Here is a 21525-nt window from a genome sequence, read left to right on the forward strand (position 1 = left end):
CTGACTCCATGCCAGGAGACACATATCTGAACTTATGACATAGTTTCGGACAATGGCCAACAGCTGCTACTACTACTACGACTACTACTTTTTTTTACCACTACTTCTTTAAGATAAATTGCAAACTCCTAATTATTTTCATTTTATCCTTTCCTTTTATAACAGTAAATAGGCAATTGATAAGATGCAGAAGTAAATCTTGAGAATAGCATCTGACTAACACCTGGTATACTCTCACTTGTGAGATATTAACAAGTTGTTTTTAAATCAGTTTTGGTTTCTCAAGATCTATTTAACACTAGAGTAATGAATGGTATACTATTCATGAAATCTTTGTAGGCCCTCTAATGGTAGGAAAGGTGTAGTTCTTTTCAAAGTCATTCTTTTTAAGGATAGTTTTGCTTACATCTAAATGGCAGGCATATTTCCACAAATACCAAATGAGTATTTTCATTAGGCAATAACTTGAGATAGTCCTGTTTACCGAACATTCTGAGAGTGATTCTTTTAATTAATGGTGAAAACACCCCCAAATTCCCTGGAAAATGAAACAATAAATATTTTTAGGGATAAGCTACACAGTCATAAATCTAACTTTATAAATTTAAATTTTGGAAAATGCAGAAATAACAACCATCAGAACTGTTCTCACATATAGCAGCTAGGCACACATACAGAAAGAATGCTCTTAGCTTACAGTTCATGAAACCCCACTGATCCTTGGTGCGCCTAAGATCTTTGCCTTGGAGAATGGATTTATAACAATACCAGATGCCCAGTACAGGTCCACACAATTCCAAGGGAAAATCCCCAAAAAGTGGGATTCTCTTTTTGCATTGCCTAAGCTAAGGTGAACTCACTCATATCCCCCAAACTGGTCCACATAGTAAGGAGATGGGCCAAGGTGTTTGGAGTACCTTTCATGTACACACTGGAGTAACACTTACTATACTGTTAAGGAATCATGTGGGAGAAGAGGTGATCTGGGAAAACATTTCTACCACCCCACTTTCATCTTTTGTAGTGTTCTCCTAGCCATGTGTGCGTGGGGTATACAGGAAGAATATCCCATTTATTTCAAATATCCAGTGATGATATAAAGAGCTACGTGCCTGGTGTGTGTGTGTGTGTGTGTGTGTGTGTGTGTGAGCCCGCGCGCGTCTTTTTTTCCTTTGTGACTATTAAGACTTAATTCTAGTCTTTGTTTCTTTTAGACGTTTTATTTAGAAGCTATAGTCCAACATAATGCAAATTTTAAAGCTACTTAAAGGCAAGGACCTTTTATGTTGTTAAAGAAGTGACATAATTTCTTGCCTGTGACATCAGCTGCCATCAGCCCTTCTGCTCTGATGACTTTCACCTGGAGAAATCCTACATCTTTTACATTGTGAAACATCCTCATTGGACTCTGAAAGACAACAGCGTTGTTGTTATTATCTTTGTCATTATCATCATCACTATTGTTATTATCAGGTAAAAAGATCCACAAGGGGACTTTGCTGATAAGAGCTTTCAAACTTTAATGGACTCTGAAAATAATTGAAATGATTGGGCCTAAAAGGGTGGTGACATTTGTGTTATTTCAAAATATACCAATCTGCTACTGAAAGGGGGAAAATGTATGTAGGGAATATTTGTAAAATTAGAATAAAATTCTAAGAAATTACTTAAAATTAATATAATAAACAAACAGCTATGTAGAAAGCTAGAATAGTAATGCATTACCTAACTGGGCATTTTTTTTTCCGTCTCACCTACCAATAAAATCCCTGACAGCCTTTTTTTTTAAAAGGAGCTACAATTTTGAGGGAAATAATACTTGATATTGGGCTTTAGCTGATAATTCATATAGATCTTTAAGCTTTGTGGATTAAAGGAAAAATACCAATACCAAATTAGTGTATTTACTATTCTCTCTTTCGTTAAGTAATAAAAAATAGGACATGTTATACAACAATAAGTTTAGCTTCTTTTTCCCCATAAGAAATTAACTGGTAAAATGATCTTGTTAAAAATTAAAGATTAATTCCAGAGAAACCTGTAGGAATATTATGTAAAATATATCTTATCTAATTTATTAATATAACTTAAATTTCATTTGCATTCAAAACATCAATAGGAAACCTCTTATATCTATTTGCTTTTAAATACGTAATTCAAACAATGAAAAAGCAATAAATCCGCTCTCACAGAAAAGTTACTGATAAATTGTTCCAATCTATCATTTGTTACAAATAACAGAAAATAATTCTGAAGATTTAAAAAAAATTAATTGCTATCCTTGATTATAAGAAGAATACTCATACAAGGATTTAGGAATCTTACTGATGGGCATAAATGCTAAGGCAATAAATCCTTCAAATATGCATTTATTTACTTATTTGAATTACATGATAGCTTTCCTCTGAAAAACTTAGTGATTTCCACTCAACAAATCAAATATGCATCTTTATCAAATCTTCAAAATATTTTATGACCCAGGCAAGTAATATGTTTTTGCATGATAAAGTTATCTATTAAAATGTTACCAATGAAAAGAGCATCGCCATCTTTTTATTAATACTGTGAGAGCAGTGACAGACAAAGCACACTCTGATATTAACTTTATAAGTCCCATCTGACTAGTCATTGTTTACAGTGAAGCTATGACCTTGGTAGAGTGAGATGAGGAAATACAGTTACGTGTAATCTCATAACCTTACTTTAAAAAAAAAGTGTTTATCACAAGGATTAACTTTTAATCCCTTTTAAAAGCATTAGTTTATCATCAGAAATCTGTTTAATCTACACATGACAGAGCTCAATGATAATACATTTCACCCTCTGTTTACATGCAAGTCGAAAGTTGGGGGTGGCAATTACAGATACTGTACCTTACTGGTACATGGTGTTAAAAAACAAATCTTAAGTGGAGAGGCTAGAGGGGAGAATGGATTTACCAAAAGGTTATAGGAGCTATTTAAATGCAGTTTCACTGTAGCTAAAACAAATAGGCCTAGTCCTGAAGTCTTAGAATTATTTTCAGTGTGGGTAACTCATTCCACAGACAGATTGCATTCTGATGCTTCAGTCCTGATACGCTTCTTCCTGTATTGCCAGGGTAATTATTGTTTGAAGTTTTCATTTCCTCAAATCAGCTGATTTTGAGTAATTTATTGCAAATTCCGACAGCCTAGTCCGAGGACATATGATATTAGAGTAAGAGCTCTAAAGAGCAAATAACTTAAATATGTGAGCTTAAACATATAACTTTAAGTAATGATTTATCAGAAGATATTCCTGTCTTGTTATTTATGATTATTGTTGAAGGCCTCAAAACCTGGATGGCTTCTGAAGCCTGAAATTTCCATAGCAGAGGAATCTATGATTTGCTGTGAATCCTTTCAGCCCTCAATAGATGGGAAAAGATTGAAATGCTCTGGAGATGAGGCCTCTTTATTTTTTTAATGAAAGGCTGTATAATATATTTTCTGTATGGCTGCAGCAGCTGTCAGGAAGAGCATCTCAGTTCAGCTCTATTATGGGAGAAGCAATACCCCATCCTATGGCATCGAGATCCACTGAGGGGCCAGGACTGATTGACAGCTTGTCACCGTGACGTCTTATTCCATCTCTGTTATGGAGAAAATTAATGTCACACCACCCGCCTTATGACTCGCTGTCATCTTCGAACCGCTCACCTTTTATCAATGCTCTAAATAACATTTCAAGCCCATCGTCTCACGGTGGACAATCCGGTCAAGGGACATTAAATCGGATGACTGTGAAATGTCATAATAAAAATGGAATGCTAACAACTTCTTCTCTAAACTAGCTTCTCTGGTTTTTAAATGGTGACAAGGGGGAGCAAGGGTTCAGCACACCCGTTCTGAAAAGGTCATACAATCTCTCTTGGTCTGCTACCCAGTACTACTCTCCCCCTAACTGCTACCCACTAAAAAAAAAAAAGAAGAAGAAAAGAAAAAAAAAAGGAAAAAAATACTGGGGAAAAAGAATCAACGGTCATTTTTCAGGCTGGAGTGCTCAAATAATGTTTCGCACCATAATGTCTATTTAATTTGTGGGGTTTTGGATATTCAGCTACAAATGATTAAATGACTGTCCTGGACTCATTCTTCAGGACTGTTTGATGTGAGGGTGATGTCAGTTCATTTACTTTCCTGGGCACAACAGGTGAGAAAAAGTTAACCTAGAACCTTATTAGTATATGAAAAAATATTTAGCTAATTGGTTAAGCTTCCTAAGATAATCACCTCAATTATAAAAGCACATCCTAGCTCAGGGACAGCAGAGTTCTTCCAGTTCACAGTGACTACAGGTTTAGAAATAAAATTGCTTGTAGCCCCCTAACATACATAGAAGATTTGGATTCTGGGAACCAATGACTTACTACTCCTAGAAGGAACTTTCTCAAACAGCTCATCTTAAGTTTCTCAGAAAACATTCAACCTTGCAGTACAGTTATGAAAGCATACTATTAACATGGGTTAAAATGTATATTCTGAGTAACATTTATTCATCTTGTATTTTCACATAACATTTTGTATTTAATGTAAGAAGGAAAATATTTGATCATTTATATAGGACCAGACATTACGGAAACATTCACATTACGGAGGAAAGTGACCCATTTAATTAAAGCCTATCCAAGGGAAAAAACACAGCAATAATAACTGTATTTATGCCTAAATTTCTAAGCTAGCTCTGTGATTTAATGTAGAGGATATTACTGAAATACTAATTCATTAAGCATGGCTTATACTTAGTCAAAATTTTATACTGCTATTAAAAGATCCATTTGACTACTTATGAAGATCTTTCCACGGGAAGAGGAGAATTTGTCTTGGTAGTACCCAAATTTGAAATAATTCTCATAATTATAATCATGTTTTCAAAAGATGATATACACCATTTTAGCTCTGGGTTGGTTTTTAAAAATATGATGTTTTGCCTTGCTAAGTCACCTCTATTAAACTGTGTTTATGATAACACTATTGGTGTGTGAGTTGTACAAGCATTAACAGACAGCTGATTCAGTGGAGATATCCAGAATAAATTTGCTGAAGCGCACATCCTGCTAATCTGTTTGAAGAATATTGTAGAGCATTAGTACCAGCACTTCATGTTATCTGCACAGCCTGATAAGGTACATCTTTATTAAATTCAGTTATTGAAAGGATGTCAGTCAGCGAATAGGAATATTTTAAAATCTAAAAAAAATTAAGCAGTTCTTTGTTAGTCAGAGCTTGGTTTAATGGTTGAGTGTCTAGAGAAGCCTCCTAAACACCTGGCAGCATTGTACAATAAAAGCTTTGTAATTTTAAGTGGAAAAGCACCCCACTACCCCCATCCTTCAAGGGTAGTGAGACATTTACTTTTTAGTGCTTTCATTAACAATAAATGGTGGAGTAAGAGCTCCCCTCTCTGTTGCTTCAATAAAACTACATAATAGCTGCTCGACAGTGTGAGGATGCTGGGAAATAAAGCAATTTGGTTCAAAATATTTGGAACTGGGAAAATCCAATTCACATAACCATTTTGGGGATTTGCTCCACAAATTCATTCTTTTACAAGCAATGAAAATGTGAGAACTCTTCATTTTCAATGAACCATGCTTTACCACTGAGCAAAAGACAGGGGTTTTTCCAGCCAGGTGAAAATGAAATCTAATCCTGTGTATTAAGTTACCAAAACATACCAATGATCATATGTGGCATTAAGCTCCATTTCATTTGGGAAGAAAAAAAGTTATTTTCAACTATAAGGAGTAAATTAATTTTAAAACTAAAATTCATTCCTTCATTGTTAATGGGAATCTAGTAAAATCACAGAATAAAAACTGTAGGATTTGAGCTCCAAGAGGGGACCTGAGAGATGACCAGCAAATGATGGAACTGCTGATTCAGAAAGAATGAAGCCCTTGAATTCTTAGAGCTTTGTGTGTTTCCATATCCCTCAGACAGGATGTGTTCTCAGCAATGTTTCTGACACTAGAGGTAAATTATTTACATTTTCTTCTGGTCATGTATGAACCTTGAAGAATGAGTGTTATATACATGAGGTGGATACATACATATCTCTTTAATATCGCTTCTCGTTCCTTCTGGTCCTCCAAGGAGTTTACAGAGAGGTCAGATATACTGACAGTAGCGGAGGCTGTCAGGGTGACCAGCAACACCAGATGTCCTTCACCCTCTTCCAGCTGTAACTCCAGCTTGTGAGTCTGTTCTCTACTGAGGGCTGACAGGTCGATTTGGCACCTAGAAACAAACATTTTGAATCAGCAAGTGGCTTTCTTCCTGAGATCAAACGGCAGCAGTGTGCAGGCCAATATGCTCAGAGCTATGTGAAAAGAAATCAGCACAAATATTTTTTTCTGGCCATTGGAAGGATTTATCTTTCTACTAAGCAATATCTCTTTCTAGCACTCACTCATCATAATATGCTATTATCTTTGAGTTCTCCCTGAAAGAGAAAGGGTGAACTATATATTCTGGCTTAACTTCTTCCCAATTTTTAGGGTCCCCAGTCTCAAAGCTCACAATGACAGAAGGGAATCTTATGTTTGTGGGATCTGACCTAGAGAAAGTTTGTAGAATGGAAATTGCAGTAAGAAGCCTAGGGGAGCAAACCCACAGGCACAAAGTAGCAAAATACCACAGTTAGAAAATGCCCATCTCCCTACTTCTGTCCTTCCCCCAAAATTCATTGAGCGGTGGATTGGAATCTACATTATCATTGTGGAAAGTGCTTAAATTTTTAAAATGTCAATATATTCAAAGTAACCCATGTAAATCTAAATACAAATCAACTAAAACATATGCAAATGATAGGATGCGATTATGCATGACACTTGTTTCCCAGAAGCTACATCCCTCAACAGCACCCCCCCCCCCAGATGCCACTCTCACCTTGCAAACTCTTTTCATAAAAATGTCAATTGATTTTGAAGAGAAAGATAATGTGGTGACCGCAAGGCCAATAAAGCGAGAGGAAGGTGGCAGACATGAATAAATAGGCATTTAAAGACAGGAAATAGCCAATTACAAGAATAAACACGGTCCCATAAACTGAGTGTTAGGCTATCAGGAACAGATTAAATTCTTGCCTCCCCCCTTCATCCTCCCCATTCCATCCCTCCCTATTCTCTATTGTTTAGCTGTTAAAATTAAACTGCGAATGGGGCTACAATGTTCCCGATGGTTCTCAGGTATTTGCTTTAGCAATTTCACAGTCATCTAAGTTTGACACTTGACTTATATTCTGTATATTAAGTAACAAGTGGAGACAGAAGGGACTTGACAAGGATGGGAGTAGAAGAATAAAAGTGATGGTCGATGAGAGATGTCTGTATACACTGTAGTCTCATGGTTAAGATGACAAGAACCTAGAACTCTCTTTATATCAAGGAAAGATACACTGTACCTATAACTGAAATGTCATATCGAATTACTATCATTTCAAATAATAAGCACATATTCATATATTGTCTCTTTCTTAAATTCCATTCACAACTGCCTACTAGACATTGACAACGTCCTCAGTTTTGTTTTATTTGTTTTTGTCTCTGGGTTCTGCTAATACACTGAGTATTCTTGTCACAAACAGAGGTCACATGCATGTCAAAATATCAACAGGCCAAACCATACAGCAGGACCTCTATCTTCTTATTAAGTGGGACTCTTCTAATATGGATATCTCTCTGAAGAGTTTTAATTGCTTAAAACTCATTTCATGAATGTGAGAGAATGAGAGAGAACTGTCCAGGAGAGGGCTGTGACCAGATGATGTTATGCCAAGGCAGATTTCAGAGGCTCCTAGGTTTAATCAGAAAGCCTAGGTTTCAATCGTTTCTGTGATATTCACTGAAACACTCAAATGCATCAAAACTCTGGCCTCAGTTTCCTTCTCTGTGAAATGGGGGGTGGCAAAGCAAAACAAATCACCTCTGAGGTTTTGGAATTCTTCCTTCACCCTGAACATTCTATAAGTCATGGACAGCTCAGACCTTCTGGGATATCAGTGTCCTATTTATGATGTTCCCTGTATTCCAAATCAGGTACAATGAGTAATATGCATAAATGGGAACGTTCATTTAAAAAATATTTTATTTTTTACAATTAAATATAAAATGAATTTTATTAATCATTTTTTAAAACTGAGTTCCAAGTTTTCTTCCTCACTCACCTCTCCCCTCATTGAGAGGGTAAACAATTTGACATAGGTTATACACAAACTGTTACGAAATACATATTTCCATATTAGTCAAGTTGTGAAAGAAAATACAGACCCTCCCCCCCAAAAAACAAAAAGAAAGTTTTAAAAAAGTATGCTTTGATCTGCATTCAGTCTCCCCCAGTTCTTTTTCTGGAGGTGGATAGCATGTCTTAAATCATAAGTCCTTCAGCATTATCTTGGATCACTGTATTGCTGAGAATATCTAAGTCATTCACAGTTGCTCATCGTACAATATTGTACCTGTGTGCAATGTTTTTCTGGTTCTGCTTACTTCACTTTGCATCAGTTCATGTAAGTCTTTCCAGAAACATGCATTCTTAACACCTTTCCATCAATTGTATTCTAATTGCTTTGGAATATCACTTATAAAATCTTCCTGATCCCTTTTAATATCTTTTTCATCAAGGATCCCCTCAATATACATGTATATTAGCATCATAAAAATCACATAAAGATAAGAAATGACACATGGGTCAGTGGTTGCTGTTCATCAAGGATCCCCTCAATATGCATGTATATTAGCATTATAAAAATCACATAAAGATAAGAAATGACACATGGGTCAGTTGTTGCTGTTATTCTCCCAGTTGCCATAGAAAATGAGGTACCCTCAAAATTCCCCCCTCCCCCCCAAGTCTTTGGCATTTGCCTCTCCAGCAAAAACCTGTAGAATTGACTATCCCATGATCTCAAAATTGTGCCACCAGCAGCATGGACCTCCTTTGTGTATACTTGGTTATAGTGCAGGTCCTTCCACTTTTCTTCAATGCTATTTCCACTTCTTCATGTAGCAAATAGGGGGATTGCAATGTTAGAGTTCAGGTGTTGTGGCTATCCTTGATGGTGAAAAGAATCTGTTATGAAAACTTACACAGATCTTTTCTCTTTTTTGCTTCTTTGTTATACTTCTTCAGGTTTATCCTTAAATGTCCTTGGGGTAACTAGTTGCTTTCTCTTTGATCCACTTCACTTGAAGTCCAGTGATTGTGAGCATTGTCAGTTTTGATCAGTTCAAGTTACATGGTGAGCTCTGACTTCCCAAGCCAGAGAGGCAGCTCTTGAGAAAACTAAATTATTAGTATATTCATTACACATACCATATCAATTAATATAAAATCATAAATTCCTTTCTTATTCCCCCTTTTTAGCCGAAAGGGTCAGAACAACCCTTGAAGGCTGATGAGGAGCATTCATTTGAAAAATGATTTTGATTTTGACAAGTAGTGAAAGAAAAGAGGAGCCAGAAGTTCTTTTTCTTACTTTGCCAATGCAAAAAAACAAAAAAACAAACACAAACTCTGACTAAGACTGTTTGCAGACTACACCTCGTTTAAATGTTTTTCAATTTTTCTTTATTACTCAATACTGGTTTAAAAAATTGGCCAGGAATAGTGATTTTGCCTAAGCCTGTACATTCAGGCTTTGAGATTAAGAGAAGGGGAGAAAACTCATTCCATAGGTGAAGAGACTTCAGACTTCTCCAGGGTTACTTTGGCATGGATGCTGAGCCTACTAGAGAGAATTCTATAATTCTGATAATTAATGAGACCATCAAGCAGTGATATGATGTCAAACAATTTACATGATGAAGCTATAGCAAATGGAGGAGTGGAAACTATGTTTGTTTTTTGTCCTTGAGTGAACATGAGACACTCTCATCATAACCTAGCATTAAAACTCAAGGCCCATAAGGTATTTTTATATCTCTTAAAAGGAGATCTCTGGGCTAGATAATTTTAAGGCCTCCTTTATGCTCTAAAATTACTAGCCATTTAAAAACATATAAATCATTAATTCTTCAAAATCTACCATAGTTACATTCATAGCTACTAATATCACTTTTTTCTTTCTCTATTCCAATATCACTAGATTAAGATAATATGTATTTGAAAATAATGAAACCACTGAGCTCCCTAACATATATTAATTTCCAATTTACAAACTTTAGAAAGGCTTGAAGAGAAAGGATATCAAATTTAAATTTAGATTTCTCTCATTTCTTTTTGGTCTTGGCTAAATGGTCATATTCTTATAACTATGGCTCCTACACATAAAGTATCAGACCTCTTATTTTAACATAGTTCTAAAGAAAGACTACAGAATGATTTTTAGAAATTTTCTGGAGAATTTTGTTTCCCTGATACATGCTTGATTCTATCCTAAATTTAAAGAAATATTGCTTCTGGCTAATATCTTAGATGGAATTGGAGAATGCTGAGTAGGTATTTGGGTACTCTTAAGTGAAAGATATTTTATGACCCAAATTATTTCCAGGAAATGAATTTAATTTTATGCTTACTCCACATGTTCTAATGAAAGTAGTCAAAATCAGGAAAGTTCATTTCCTTTAAGTTCACAGAATTCCAAAATCTCAGGTCTGGAACAGATAATATAGTCCAACCCACACATGAACAATGACCCTCCCTACATCACACCCAAAATGTGGTTATCAGACATCTGCTTAGAGACCTTTAGGGAGCAGAAATCCAGTCAGTGATAAAAATGTTAAGAAGCATAGGACCAAGCACAGATATCTGGGGCACTCCATTAAAGAGTTTCTAGTTATTTGTATTCAGCCATTCATGCCCTCATCACCTCTTACCTGGATTATAGCTTTCTTTTTATTTGAATTAAAATTTCCCCCAATTATCAATTTATTCCACCAATTATCATTTTGTTTTTTCTCCCTCTTTCCTCCCACGCCCCCCCCACACTGAAAAAAAAAGAAGATATGCCAAACTCTTGTAACAAGTAAACAGTCAAGCAAAACAAATTCCCTTATTGGCCATTGTACTACAGCTTTCTAGCTGGTGTTTCACCTCAATTTTCTTCCAACTCCAATCCATTCTCCACTCAGCTGTCAAGGTGATTTTACTAAGGTCCTGGTCTGACCAGGTTTTCTCTCTAAACTCCAATGGCTCCCTATTATAACCAGGATAAAACAAAGTCCTTTGTTCTGCATTTAAAGATGTTCACAACCTACCCCCTTCCTACTCTTCCATTCTTCTTATACTTTATTCCAATTCATGCACACTACAATGGCATACTAGAGTTTTCATTACACAGGACCTCTACACCTTTGGGCTGGTTGTCTCTCATCCGTGTCATGCTCTTCTCCCTTCCCCTGCCTCTTAAGTTTCTCTGGCTTCCTTCAAGACAAAGCTCAAATTTTACCTTCTTCATGAAGCCTTTCTCCATCTCTCCCAGGTACTAGTGCCTTCCCCAGTCAGATTACCTTCCATTTATTCTGCATGTGTCTTCTATGTGCTTAGCTGTTTACAAGCTGCCTCCCTCATTGTTATCCGAGAACCTTGAGAGTCGCACCCATTTTTGCCTTTCTTTGTGCTCCTAGCACTTGGCAGAGGACGTGGAACATAGGAAGTACTAAATAAATGTTTGTTGACTACCTGACTGACTGACATGCCCACAAACAAAGCAAAGATAGTAAAAGTAGTCAGAGAAGACCAATTATACAGAAGGCATCTGCACTGGAAAGAACTAAATGTGAAGCACTGATTCTTAAAGTACCTAAGGACATACCTTTTTGCAAAAAAAAATCCCCAAATAGAAAAACAAATAAAAACAGCCATAGACCTAACTGTAATAAAAAAAAGTTGACTGAATGAACATTAACAATTTCCCATCAATCAAAAAGCATTTACCAAGTACCTACTATGTACCAGGTGCCGTGCTAGGTGCTGGGGACAGAAAGGCAAAACTCCATCCATAGCAGTTGCCTTACATAAATAAATATTTTCTAGGCTTTCATCTTTTAAAGGAAAAATCTTGCAGATTATGGGTAGAGTATTTCAGAAACACAATTATTGTGCACAGCAGGCTCTACTTTAAGACAAAAGAACATATTGATTTTTAAAATAAATAGCCACATTGACTTTTCTTAGAAATCAAAGAAGTTTATATTGATAGGAAAAATAAGAACAAGAAGTAAAGAACTAAAGAATTAATCCATTCAATTTACTGATGATTAAAACAACTTGCCTCTACTACCATCTTGATTTTGCTAAACTCAAAGAAAATATATAGATTTCTTCAATCATACTAAAAAAATCATCAATGTAAATCTAAGTAACAAATGTATGATATATTTTTATATGAAATATACATCAAAACTTTAGACTGACATTCCACTGGGTCACTGCAGTGATATAGAGTACAACCAAACTACACTTCTTAGATAAGATCCACAAAGATTCAAAAAAGGCTGAACTAAGTAAACAAGACAGGAGCACTGGATTGGGAGTAGAAGGACCTGTATTCAAACTCTAGTTCTGTCACTTATTACTTGTATGACTTTCAGTAACTCAAACAACTTCTCCAGCCAGGACTTGCCAGTAAAAGGAGCTTCCCTATTTGTAAAATAAAGTGGCTGGGCAGGATGACCTTCTAGGGATACAGAGTTGGACAGCATATTTATATAGTTTCTCTTTCCCTTCCCTCCTCTCTTTCCTCATATATGCATATATACATATTACATCTGTGTATATACACATCTGTGTATATACAAATATACACACACACACACACATAGAAAGAATATATACATTTGTGTATATATACCTATATACAGAGAGAGAGAGAGAGAGAGAGAGAGAAAGAGAGAGAGAGAGAGAGAGAGAGAGAGAGTTGGGCCAAGAATTAAGGGAGTGGGGGAGTGAGCTGGATTACCTTTGGGAAATTGTGAAAATTATTTATGACCTCAACATTCTTCTTGAAATCAAGGCCATGTGTTTTTAAAACAATAATATTTTCTTGGTATTATTATATGGTTATGAAAATTGGGACACTGTAGTTTCTGAAGGACTAAAAATGAATATCGCCCAGAAAGCAATGGAAAAGTTTATCATGGTTATGAGGTTACTATACATTATAAGGAGGGAATTACGAAGAAGAATAAAAGCATGTAACAAAGAGATGTATGAGAGAAAAAAGAAGCTGGATTAGTCATGGAGAGAATGAGAAATAAGCAATGGATAATCCACATGTTCCATTGGTATCTTTGCAATGTCAAAAGAGAGTGGGCAGGGCCGTTAGCATAGATCCTCTTTGGTGAATTTATTGGACAACACAGATAGTATTTAAGGATGGGCAGGGATGACTGGCTTACACTATGCATCACTGGAAAGAATATTCACATTGATAAAATTACATTTTAGCATATTTTTGCAGATTGTCAATTTCATTTAAATCTGCAATTTTCTAACATATTGTGCATAGTGGCTTCTGGTAATTCTTGATTTCTTATTTAGCCTTTGTGAATTAATTTGTTTTAGATTTTGCAACTTCATTTTCCTTTTCTTTTTTGATCAAGTGAGCAAATGCCTTATCAATTTTGTTATATTGTAACACCTGTGATTTAGTTAGTACGATGAGGAAGGCACATGAAGAAACTACCTCTACCAATGCAGACGGCCACTTGTTCTGCAAGTTAAAATCTTACAAAGTTGCCTGATGCACTGAGAGTGATTTGCCCATGATCACAGAGGCAGTACATGCCAGAGATGGTATCTGAACCGAGTTTTCCAGACTCCAAGGTCAGGTCTATTTTCATATTGCCATACCATTTACATTAGCTTTGGAAAAAAACAAACAAACAACAGCTCTCTGTTCTAGATAAATTACTTTAAATTTTAAAAAATTACATATTTCAGTCAATAGTCAAACATTTATTAAGCACCTACTACGTTCCAAGTACTCTGCTAAGCACTAGGGATACAAAAAGAGGCAAAACAGTTCCTGCCCTAAGGAGCTCACAACCTCATGGGGGAGGAATTTGTTGCTGTTCAGTTGTTTCAGTCATGTCTGAATTTTCATGACCCTGTTTGTGGTTTTCTTGGCAAAGATACTGGAGTGATTTGCCATTTCCTTCTCCATCTCTTTTTATAGATGAGGAAACTGAGGCAAACAAGATTAAGTGACTTACCCAAAGTCACACAGTAAGTATATGATTTGAATTCAGGTCTCCTAGCTGGAGGAAGTAATAAGCAAACAAAGATGTACATAGCAATGTATATAAAGGAAGAATAGGAAATAATTAACATAGGGAAGGCACTGGAATTAAGAGGGGTTGGGGAAGGCTTCCTGTAGAAGATAGGATTTTAGTTGGGACTTAAAAGAAGCCAGGGAAGCTAGTAGGCAGAGTTGAGGAAGGAAAACATTCCAGGTATTCCAGAGAGACAGCTAAAAAAACTGCCCAGAACTAAGAGATGAAGTATCTTATTCAATGAGCAGCAAGGAGTCCCGTGTCAGTGGATTGAAGAGTATGTGACAGGGAGCAAAATGTCAGAAGACCAGAAAGGTAGGAGGGGAATAAATTATGTAGGACTTTGAACACCAAGGAGGAGATTTTATATTTGATCCTGGAGGTGATAGTGAGCCAATAAGAACTTCTTGAATGGGGGAGGTGGTGGTGAAATGGTAGGACCCATACTTTAAGAAAATCACTTTAGTGGTTGAATGGAGAATGCTCTGGAGGGGGGAGGGACTTGAGGTGGGCAGACCCACTATAGCTATGGCCCAGGTGTGAGGTAATGACAGCCTGAACCAAGATGGTGGCAGTGTCAGGAGACAAAAGGGGTATATTTGAGAAATGTTCCGAAGGTGAAATCAACAGTCCTTGGCAGTAGATTAGACATGGTGTGTGTGTGTGTGTGTGTGTGTGTGTGTGTGTGTAAGAGTTAGTGTGTTAGTGTAGCATCCAGGATCTCTCCTAGGTTGTGAGCTTGAGAAGCGGGGAGGATGTATTGCTTTTGACAGTAACTAGGAACGTAGTAATGAAGAGGGTATAGGAGAAAAGATGATGAGTTCTGTTTTGGACATGCTGAATTTAAGATGTCTACTTAACATCCAATTCAAAATGTCTGAGAGACATTTGGAGATACGTGACTGGAGGTATGCACAGTGTTTAGGGCAAGATAGGTAGATTTGAGAATCACCAGCATAGAGATGGTAATTAGATCCATAGGAGCTGAAGAGATCCTGAGTACCCAGCAAAGAAGATTGAGAAGGAGTTGTCTAATAGGTAGGAGGAGAACCAGGAGAGAGCGGTATCCTGAAAACCTAAACAAAAGAAAGTATCATGGAGAAGAGAGAGTGATCAACAGTGCCAAAGGCTGCAGAGAGGTCAAGGAGAATAAGAATTAAGAAGAGGCCATTGGATTTGATAATTAAGAGATCATTGGTAACTAGAGATAACAGGTTTGGTGGAATAATGAAGTTGGAAGCCAGATTGGAAAAGAGAAGAATGAGAGGAAAGTGGAGACATTTACTGTAGATGGCCTTTTCAAGGAGTTTAACCACAAAGAGCAAAAGACAAATAGGATGATAGTGGGGATGAAAGGATCATGTGAAGGTTTTTTTCAGGATGGAAGAGAAAAGCATATTAGGAGACAGTAGGAAAAGAGCAGCTTACAGGGAGAAAATGAAGATAAATGACAGTGTGGGGAAAAGAGAGGAGTCGATCTGTTGGAGAAGTTGGGATGCAATGGGATTCTTTGTGCAGGTAGAGGGGTTAGCCTTCTAGGGTAAAGGAGGAGAGAGTGGCAGAAGGCATCTGAGGGATATAAAAAGAGGAAGATGGGAGAAAAGGGATCTCATGGCAAATGACCTCAATTTTTTCTTGCAAAGTATGAGACAAGTTTTTCATCTTAGAAGGTCAGGGGAGGGGAGCCATGGAAGATTTGAGGAGGGTTCAAAAAGTGTACAAAAGCTCCTGTGAAGATTAAGAGAGTGATCTCATTAAGGTGGCACAGTGGGAATGCCTAGCAACAGAGAGAGCCCAGTTGAGGTTGCATAACACAAATTTGTAGTGGATCTTGTCAGAATGATTGGTTGATTTTTCTTTACCTTTGTAAAGCAGCATATGTGTAGGAGGAAAGGCAGTAGATGGTGGGAGTAATCTAAGGTAGAGGGCACAACTGCAATATAATAATGGGGCTAGGGACACAAGAGAAGAAGACAGTGTAGCATTGGAGTGGTTCATTAAAGAGTTGAGATGGAGGGCAAAAGAATGGCAAAGTACAAGGGAGATGGCCTAGGAGAGAAAAGAGACGTTACAGTATTGGAGGTCACTGTGTGGATGAATATTAGGGTTAGGTAAGGGAAAGTATAGGATGAAGTAGAAAGCCCATAGATTATGGTCAGATAAAGAGGTCTTGGAATTCTTGAACATGGAGATGGTGCATTTTTTGATGGTGGCAAGATCAAAGGTATGACAATTTTTGCGTGTGACTGACATGGGGTAGAGGAATAAATCAGAGCAAGTGAGTAGATTGAAGAATTGAGTGGTTAGGGTGTTTGAGGAGTCAGAATGTATGTTGAAGTCTATAAGTATGAGGGCAGGAATTGAGAGGCAGAGTCAAGATGGTGGAGTACAAATAGAAATTTGCTTGAGCTTTCCCTAGTTGCCTTCAAAACAACTTTAAATCAAGCCTCAAAATGAATTCTGGAGTGATAGGACCCACAAAAAGATGGGGTGAAAGAATTTTTCTGGCCCAAGATAACTTAAAAGGACTGCAGGAAAAGTCTGTCTCATTTGGGTAAAAGGGGAGCACAACCCAGTGCAGGTGTTAGTCGAGCCAATGGACAGCCACTATCCCCAGCAGAGATCAGCAACCAAGGCCCTGTGGCCTTGGCTCAGCAGGCCAGCAGCACAACAGACCAGATATGAGGTCTCCAGCCCCAGCACAGTAGGCAAGCCACCAGCCGTGACGGCCCCAGTGCAACAAGCCAGTGACCAGGCCATTACCCATTGAGCAAAAAGGTTGGGACAGTGCTCCTTGTGCCCCAGGAGCAGAGCTCAACCTTAAAAGTCACAAAATAGGCTGGAAAATGAGCAAAATAAAAATCCCTGACCACATAAAACTACTATGGAAACCGGGAAGATCAAAATACAAACTCAGAAGACGACAACAATGTCAAAGTACCCACATGTGAAGCTTCAAAGAGAGATATAAATTTGTCTCAAGCCCGAAAATTCCTCCTGGGAAAGCTCAAATGAAAAAAGAGAGGCAGAAGAAAAATTGGAAAAAAAATTAGGGTTATGCAAGAGAATCATGAAAAAAGATCAACCGGCTTGGTAAAGGAAGCACAAAAATTCATTGAAGGAAACAACTCCTTAAAAAGTAGAATTGGCCAAATGGAAAGTGAGGCACAAAAGCTAACTGAAGAAAGTAACTCCTTAAAAACTAGAATTAAGCAAATGGAAGCTCATGACTCTATGAGACATCAAGAATCAATCAAACAAAATCAAAAGAATGAAAAAATAGAAGAAAATTGTAAAATACCTCATTGGAAAACTACTGACTTGGAAAATAAATCCAGGAGAGGTAACTTAAGAGTTACTGGACTATCTGAAATCCATAATAAAAAAAATGACCAGACAGCGTCTTTCAAGAAGTTATCAAGGAAAACTGCCCTGAGAGCCTAGAATCAGAAGGTAAAATAGTAATTAAAATAATCCATCCATCACCTCCTTAAAGAGATCCCAAAATGAAAACCCTCAGAAATACTATAGCCAAATTCCAGAACTCTCTGGTCAAGGAGAAAATACTGCAAGCAGCCAGATAAAAAGAATTCAAATGTCAAGAAGTCACAGTAAGGATTACACAGGATTTAGCAACTTCTACATTAAAGGATCAGAGGTCTTGGAATATGATATTCTGGAAGGCAAAGGAGTTTGGATTACAACCAAGAATCAACTACCTAGCAAAACTGAGCTTAAACTTTCAGGGTGAATAAAAATGGACATTCAGTGAAATAGGGGACTTTCAAGCATTTCTGATGAAAAGACCAGAGCTGAAGAGAAAATTCAATTTTCAAAGAGAAGACTCAAGAGAAGCATAAAAAGGTAAACAAGAAAGAAAAAAAATAAGTTATTCAATAATGTTAAACTGTTTACATCCCTACATGGGAAGATGATACTTGTAACTCTTAAGAGCTGTAACTCAATTAGGGCAGTTAGAAGGAGTATACATAGACAGAGGGTACAAGTATAAGCTGAACTTGATAGGATGATATAAAATTAAGGGGTGGAAAAAGAGGATTGCACTGGGAGAAGATGGAGGGGAGAGGCAGAATGGAGTAAATTATATCACATGAAGAGGCATGAAAGACCTATCACAGTAGAGGGAAAGAAGTAGGGGGGTGAGCATTGTATAAAGGCAGAAATTAGGAAGGAGAGAAAAAATGTAAGCCAAGTATCAAATTCATTAAGGAAGGAAGGAGGTATTGAATTCATTAAGGAAGGAAGGAGAGTGATGTGGAGGTCTTTAGACAAACAGCTTCTGGGATTTTGATTGGGTGGTAGATAGGAATTGCATGAACCTCAAAGAAGAAGAGGTTACTGAGTGATGGAAGTAAGGGGAGAACTTGGAAGTGCAATGGGGAGCAAGGAGTATTTCAACTCCCTTGCCTTGACCAGTGAGCCAGTACTGGAAAAGGTGACCAGGGAGACTGTCATCCAGGAGAAGCCAGGTTCCAGTGATAATCAGAAGCTGGAAGTGGTGGGAGGGGCAAAGATTTAGAATGGAGAGAAGTTTATTGCCCATGGAACAGCCATTCCAGAGAGCATAGTGGAAGAAGTATGTGATGTTTGGCTGGAACTTTAGTGGAAAGGTTGAGAGGGATGAAAATAAGGAATAAGGTGGTAAGGATAGGGAATGGGGTTTGGATGATGACCTACAGGGGTTTAGAGTCAGTGGGACATGTAAGGTATGACCAGGTGTAAGCGCTGGACCTGAAGTCAGAAAGAATCATCTTTCTGAGTTCAGATCCAGCCTCAAACACCTACCAGTTTTGTGACCCTGGGCAAGTCACTTAACCCTGCTTGCCTCAGTTTTCTCATCTGTATAATGAGCTGGAGAAGGATATGGCAAACCACTCCAGTATCTTTGCCAAGAAAATCCCAAATGGAGTCATGAAGAGTCAAACGGCTAAAATAACAACACCAATCCTCTCCCTAGAGGAGGCTTGAGATCAGGTTGGAGACAAGTACAGAATGAGATAGATGAAACATGGTCTGGTCAGAATAGAGATCCCATTTCACTATTTCTTTCTCCTCCAGAGAATGGAGATTAGGTAGGAAACAGCTTCTTTCTCTTCCAATTTCTCATGTCTCTTTTGCTTGTTTTATGGTTGTTCATTTGTTGATTTTCTAGTTTTTTCAACTGCATGCCTAGATAATTAATCCTTTCTTTTCCTATTCAGTTAATGTCTTTTCAGAGATAGAACTCTTCCTCTGAGTATTCCTTTATCTGCATTTCATAAATTTTGGTCCATTACACAGATGTTAAAGTTCTCTTTAAAAAAGAACTATTGTTTCTATGAAATGTTCTTTAATCTTTTCATAAATGTTGTGTTTTTGTCATTTTAAAGGCTTTCAAAGTGCTGAGTTTTAAGAAATAGTAGCCTTGACTAGCCCTAGACACATGACAGCATTGATTTAATTGCATAATCTTTTCTTGATCAATGTATTTATTAATTTTCCATGTTTCTCTATACAATATTTTCATACTAAGTCTCCTGTTACCCTCTGGCTTACTTTACAGAAATAAGTTAAATTCCTTTGTTTTTTTCAAAGTCAGTCTTTCATTGAATTTATATAAAAATTATGCAAGATATTACTTTGGGGCTGAAATGTATTTCTTTTGCTTTTTGGGATGTTCAAATTTATTTTAATTTGCCATAAACAATTAGCTTTGAATGATTATTATTGGTTTTTCTTGGCTCATTAAAGTGCCTGTAATACTTGTTGTTTACAATTGAGGTTCTGACACTTAGTTATGAGAATTCCTGATGAGTTAAATTTGAAGTTTCTCACTGCTGGTATTCTGCAGATTCTATTCAACTCTACTTCATTTTCTATTTCCAAAGCTTTTGAGTAGCTCCCTTGTATAGCTTCCTTTTATTTATTTTTTTAGAGGGGGGAAGGCAGAGAAATTGGTGTTAAGTGACTTGCCCAAGGTCGCACAGCTAGTGTCACATTTGAACTCAGGTCCTCCTGACTCATGGGCTGTGCCGCCTAGCTGCTCCCCACCACACTTCTTTTATTTATTTCCTTGTATGGCTTCCTGAAGCATGGAAAAAGACTTTTTATTTTTTTCTGGAACATCTGTAATATTTAAATTATCTCTTTATACCCCATTTTAACAATCAGTTTCCTTGCCTCGCAGATATCATTTTCCTCCAATCTTCTTGTCTTTTTTGTTTTTGTTAAATTTTTTTTCTAACTGAATTTTTGTGGTTTAAATTTGTAATTTAAAAAAGAAATAGAATATATTGTTTCAGAGAGATTCTTTGTCATGTGCTTTAAATTCTCTAATCTTTCTTGTCTTTTTACTTTTTGAGAGCCCCCATTTCTACTGATTTCCATTCTTATTCCTTTTAATCATTTCACTGTTCTTCTGGAATACTCTGGAGTTTTCTTTTTTGCCATTGAGCTATCATTTTAAGGTTCTCACTATATGGTACTTCCCTTTTCATCAAGTACTTCTGAGTCCATTTTTTACTCCATTTGTTGTATTGGAGCCGTTTTAAAAAATTGCTTATTTTTCTTTTCTCAGTCTGTCCACTAGTTTTTCTCCAAGTTTTTCTTGCAGCAAATTTTTTCCTATACCATCTTTGTTGTTTCTTGCTATTCTATTTTTCTCATCCCTTGCTATTTTAAAAATGATGAAGGAAGCTGAGTTTAACTGCAATCTTTTACTCAGTCTTCTTGTTGAAATTCTCCTTTTTTCTCTTTAGTTCTTTTTTTTGCTCCTTTTTTATTTGATATCTTTATAGCTGTTTTGTTTTGCTGAGATGGAGATAGGATTAAACCAATCTTCTCATTAGGACTTCAGGTTGCACTAAGCTTACAATGTCACAGGTACAGATAAGCCCCTCTGTTTACATTAGAAACCAATATTGCCATTGACTTCCATGTCTCATCACTTTGAAATAGGATCAAGGTTTTGCTAGTTGGGAAAGTTTTCAGGTTTCTTTGGCCTTCTCATTGTGGATATTGCTTATACCAGTTAAAGCTCTATGGAAAATGGTGACAATTTGTTTCAATGTCATTACCTTTTTGCCAATTTTCAATGCCAATATACCTTTTAAAAAAAAAAAATATATATATATATATATATATACATGTCAAGTTAGCTACTGTAATTTAATTATAATATAATTTATAATTTCACTTGTTATGATGTTAGTTGGTATACTCCATATCATGTGATGCTTAAGTCTTTAGATTAAGCAAATACTTGTTATTGTAAGTGTGATGTTTCT

The 21525-nt window shown here is 36.8% G+C and overlaps 1 protein-coding gene across 1 annotated transcript in view; it reads right to left on the reverse strand.

Moving 5' to 3' along the window:
• MCTP1 (multiple C2 and transmembrane domain containing 1) overlaps window positions 1–21525 on the reverse strand; it is a 716792-nt gene that overhangs the window by 236905 nt on the left and 458362 nt on the right. Inside the window, exons 12-13 of the mRNA XM_036740827.1 lie at window positions 6074–6260; window positions 1315–1408 (exon numbers count right to left, since the gene is read on the reverse strand). Coding sequence (XP_036596722.1) covers window positions 1315–1408; window positions 6074–6260 — 281 coding nt within the window. The remainder of the gene's footprint in view (window positions 1–1314; window positions 1409–6073; window positions 6261–21525) is intronic.

This window comes from Trichosurus vulpecula, chromosome 1 (genome assembly GCF_011100635.1).
Source record: "Trichosurus vulpecula isolate mTriVul1 chromosome 1, mTriVul1.pri, whole genome shotgun sequence".
In the NCBI taxonomy this organism is placed as follows: domain Eukaryota; kingdom Metazoa; phylum Chordata; class Mammalia; order Diprotodontia; family Phalangeridae; genus Trichosurus; species Trichosurus vulpecula.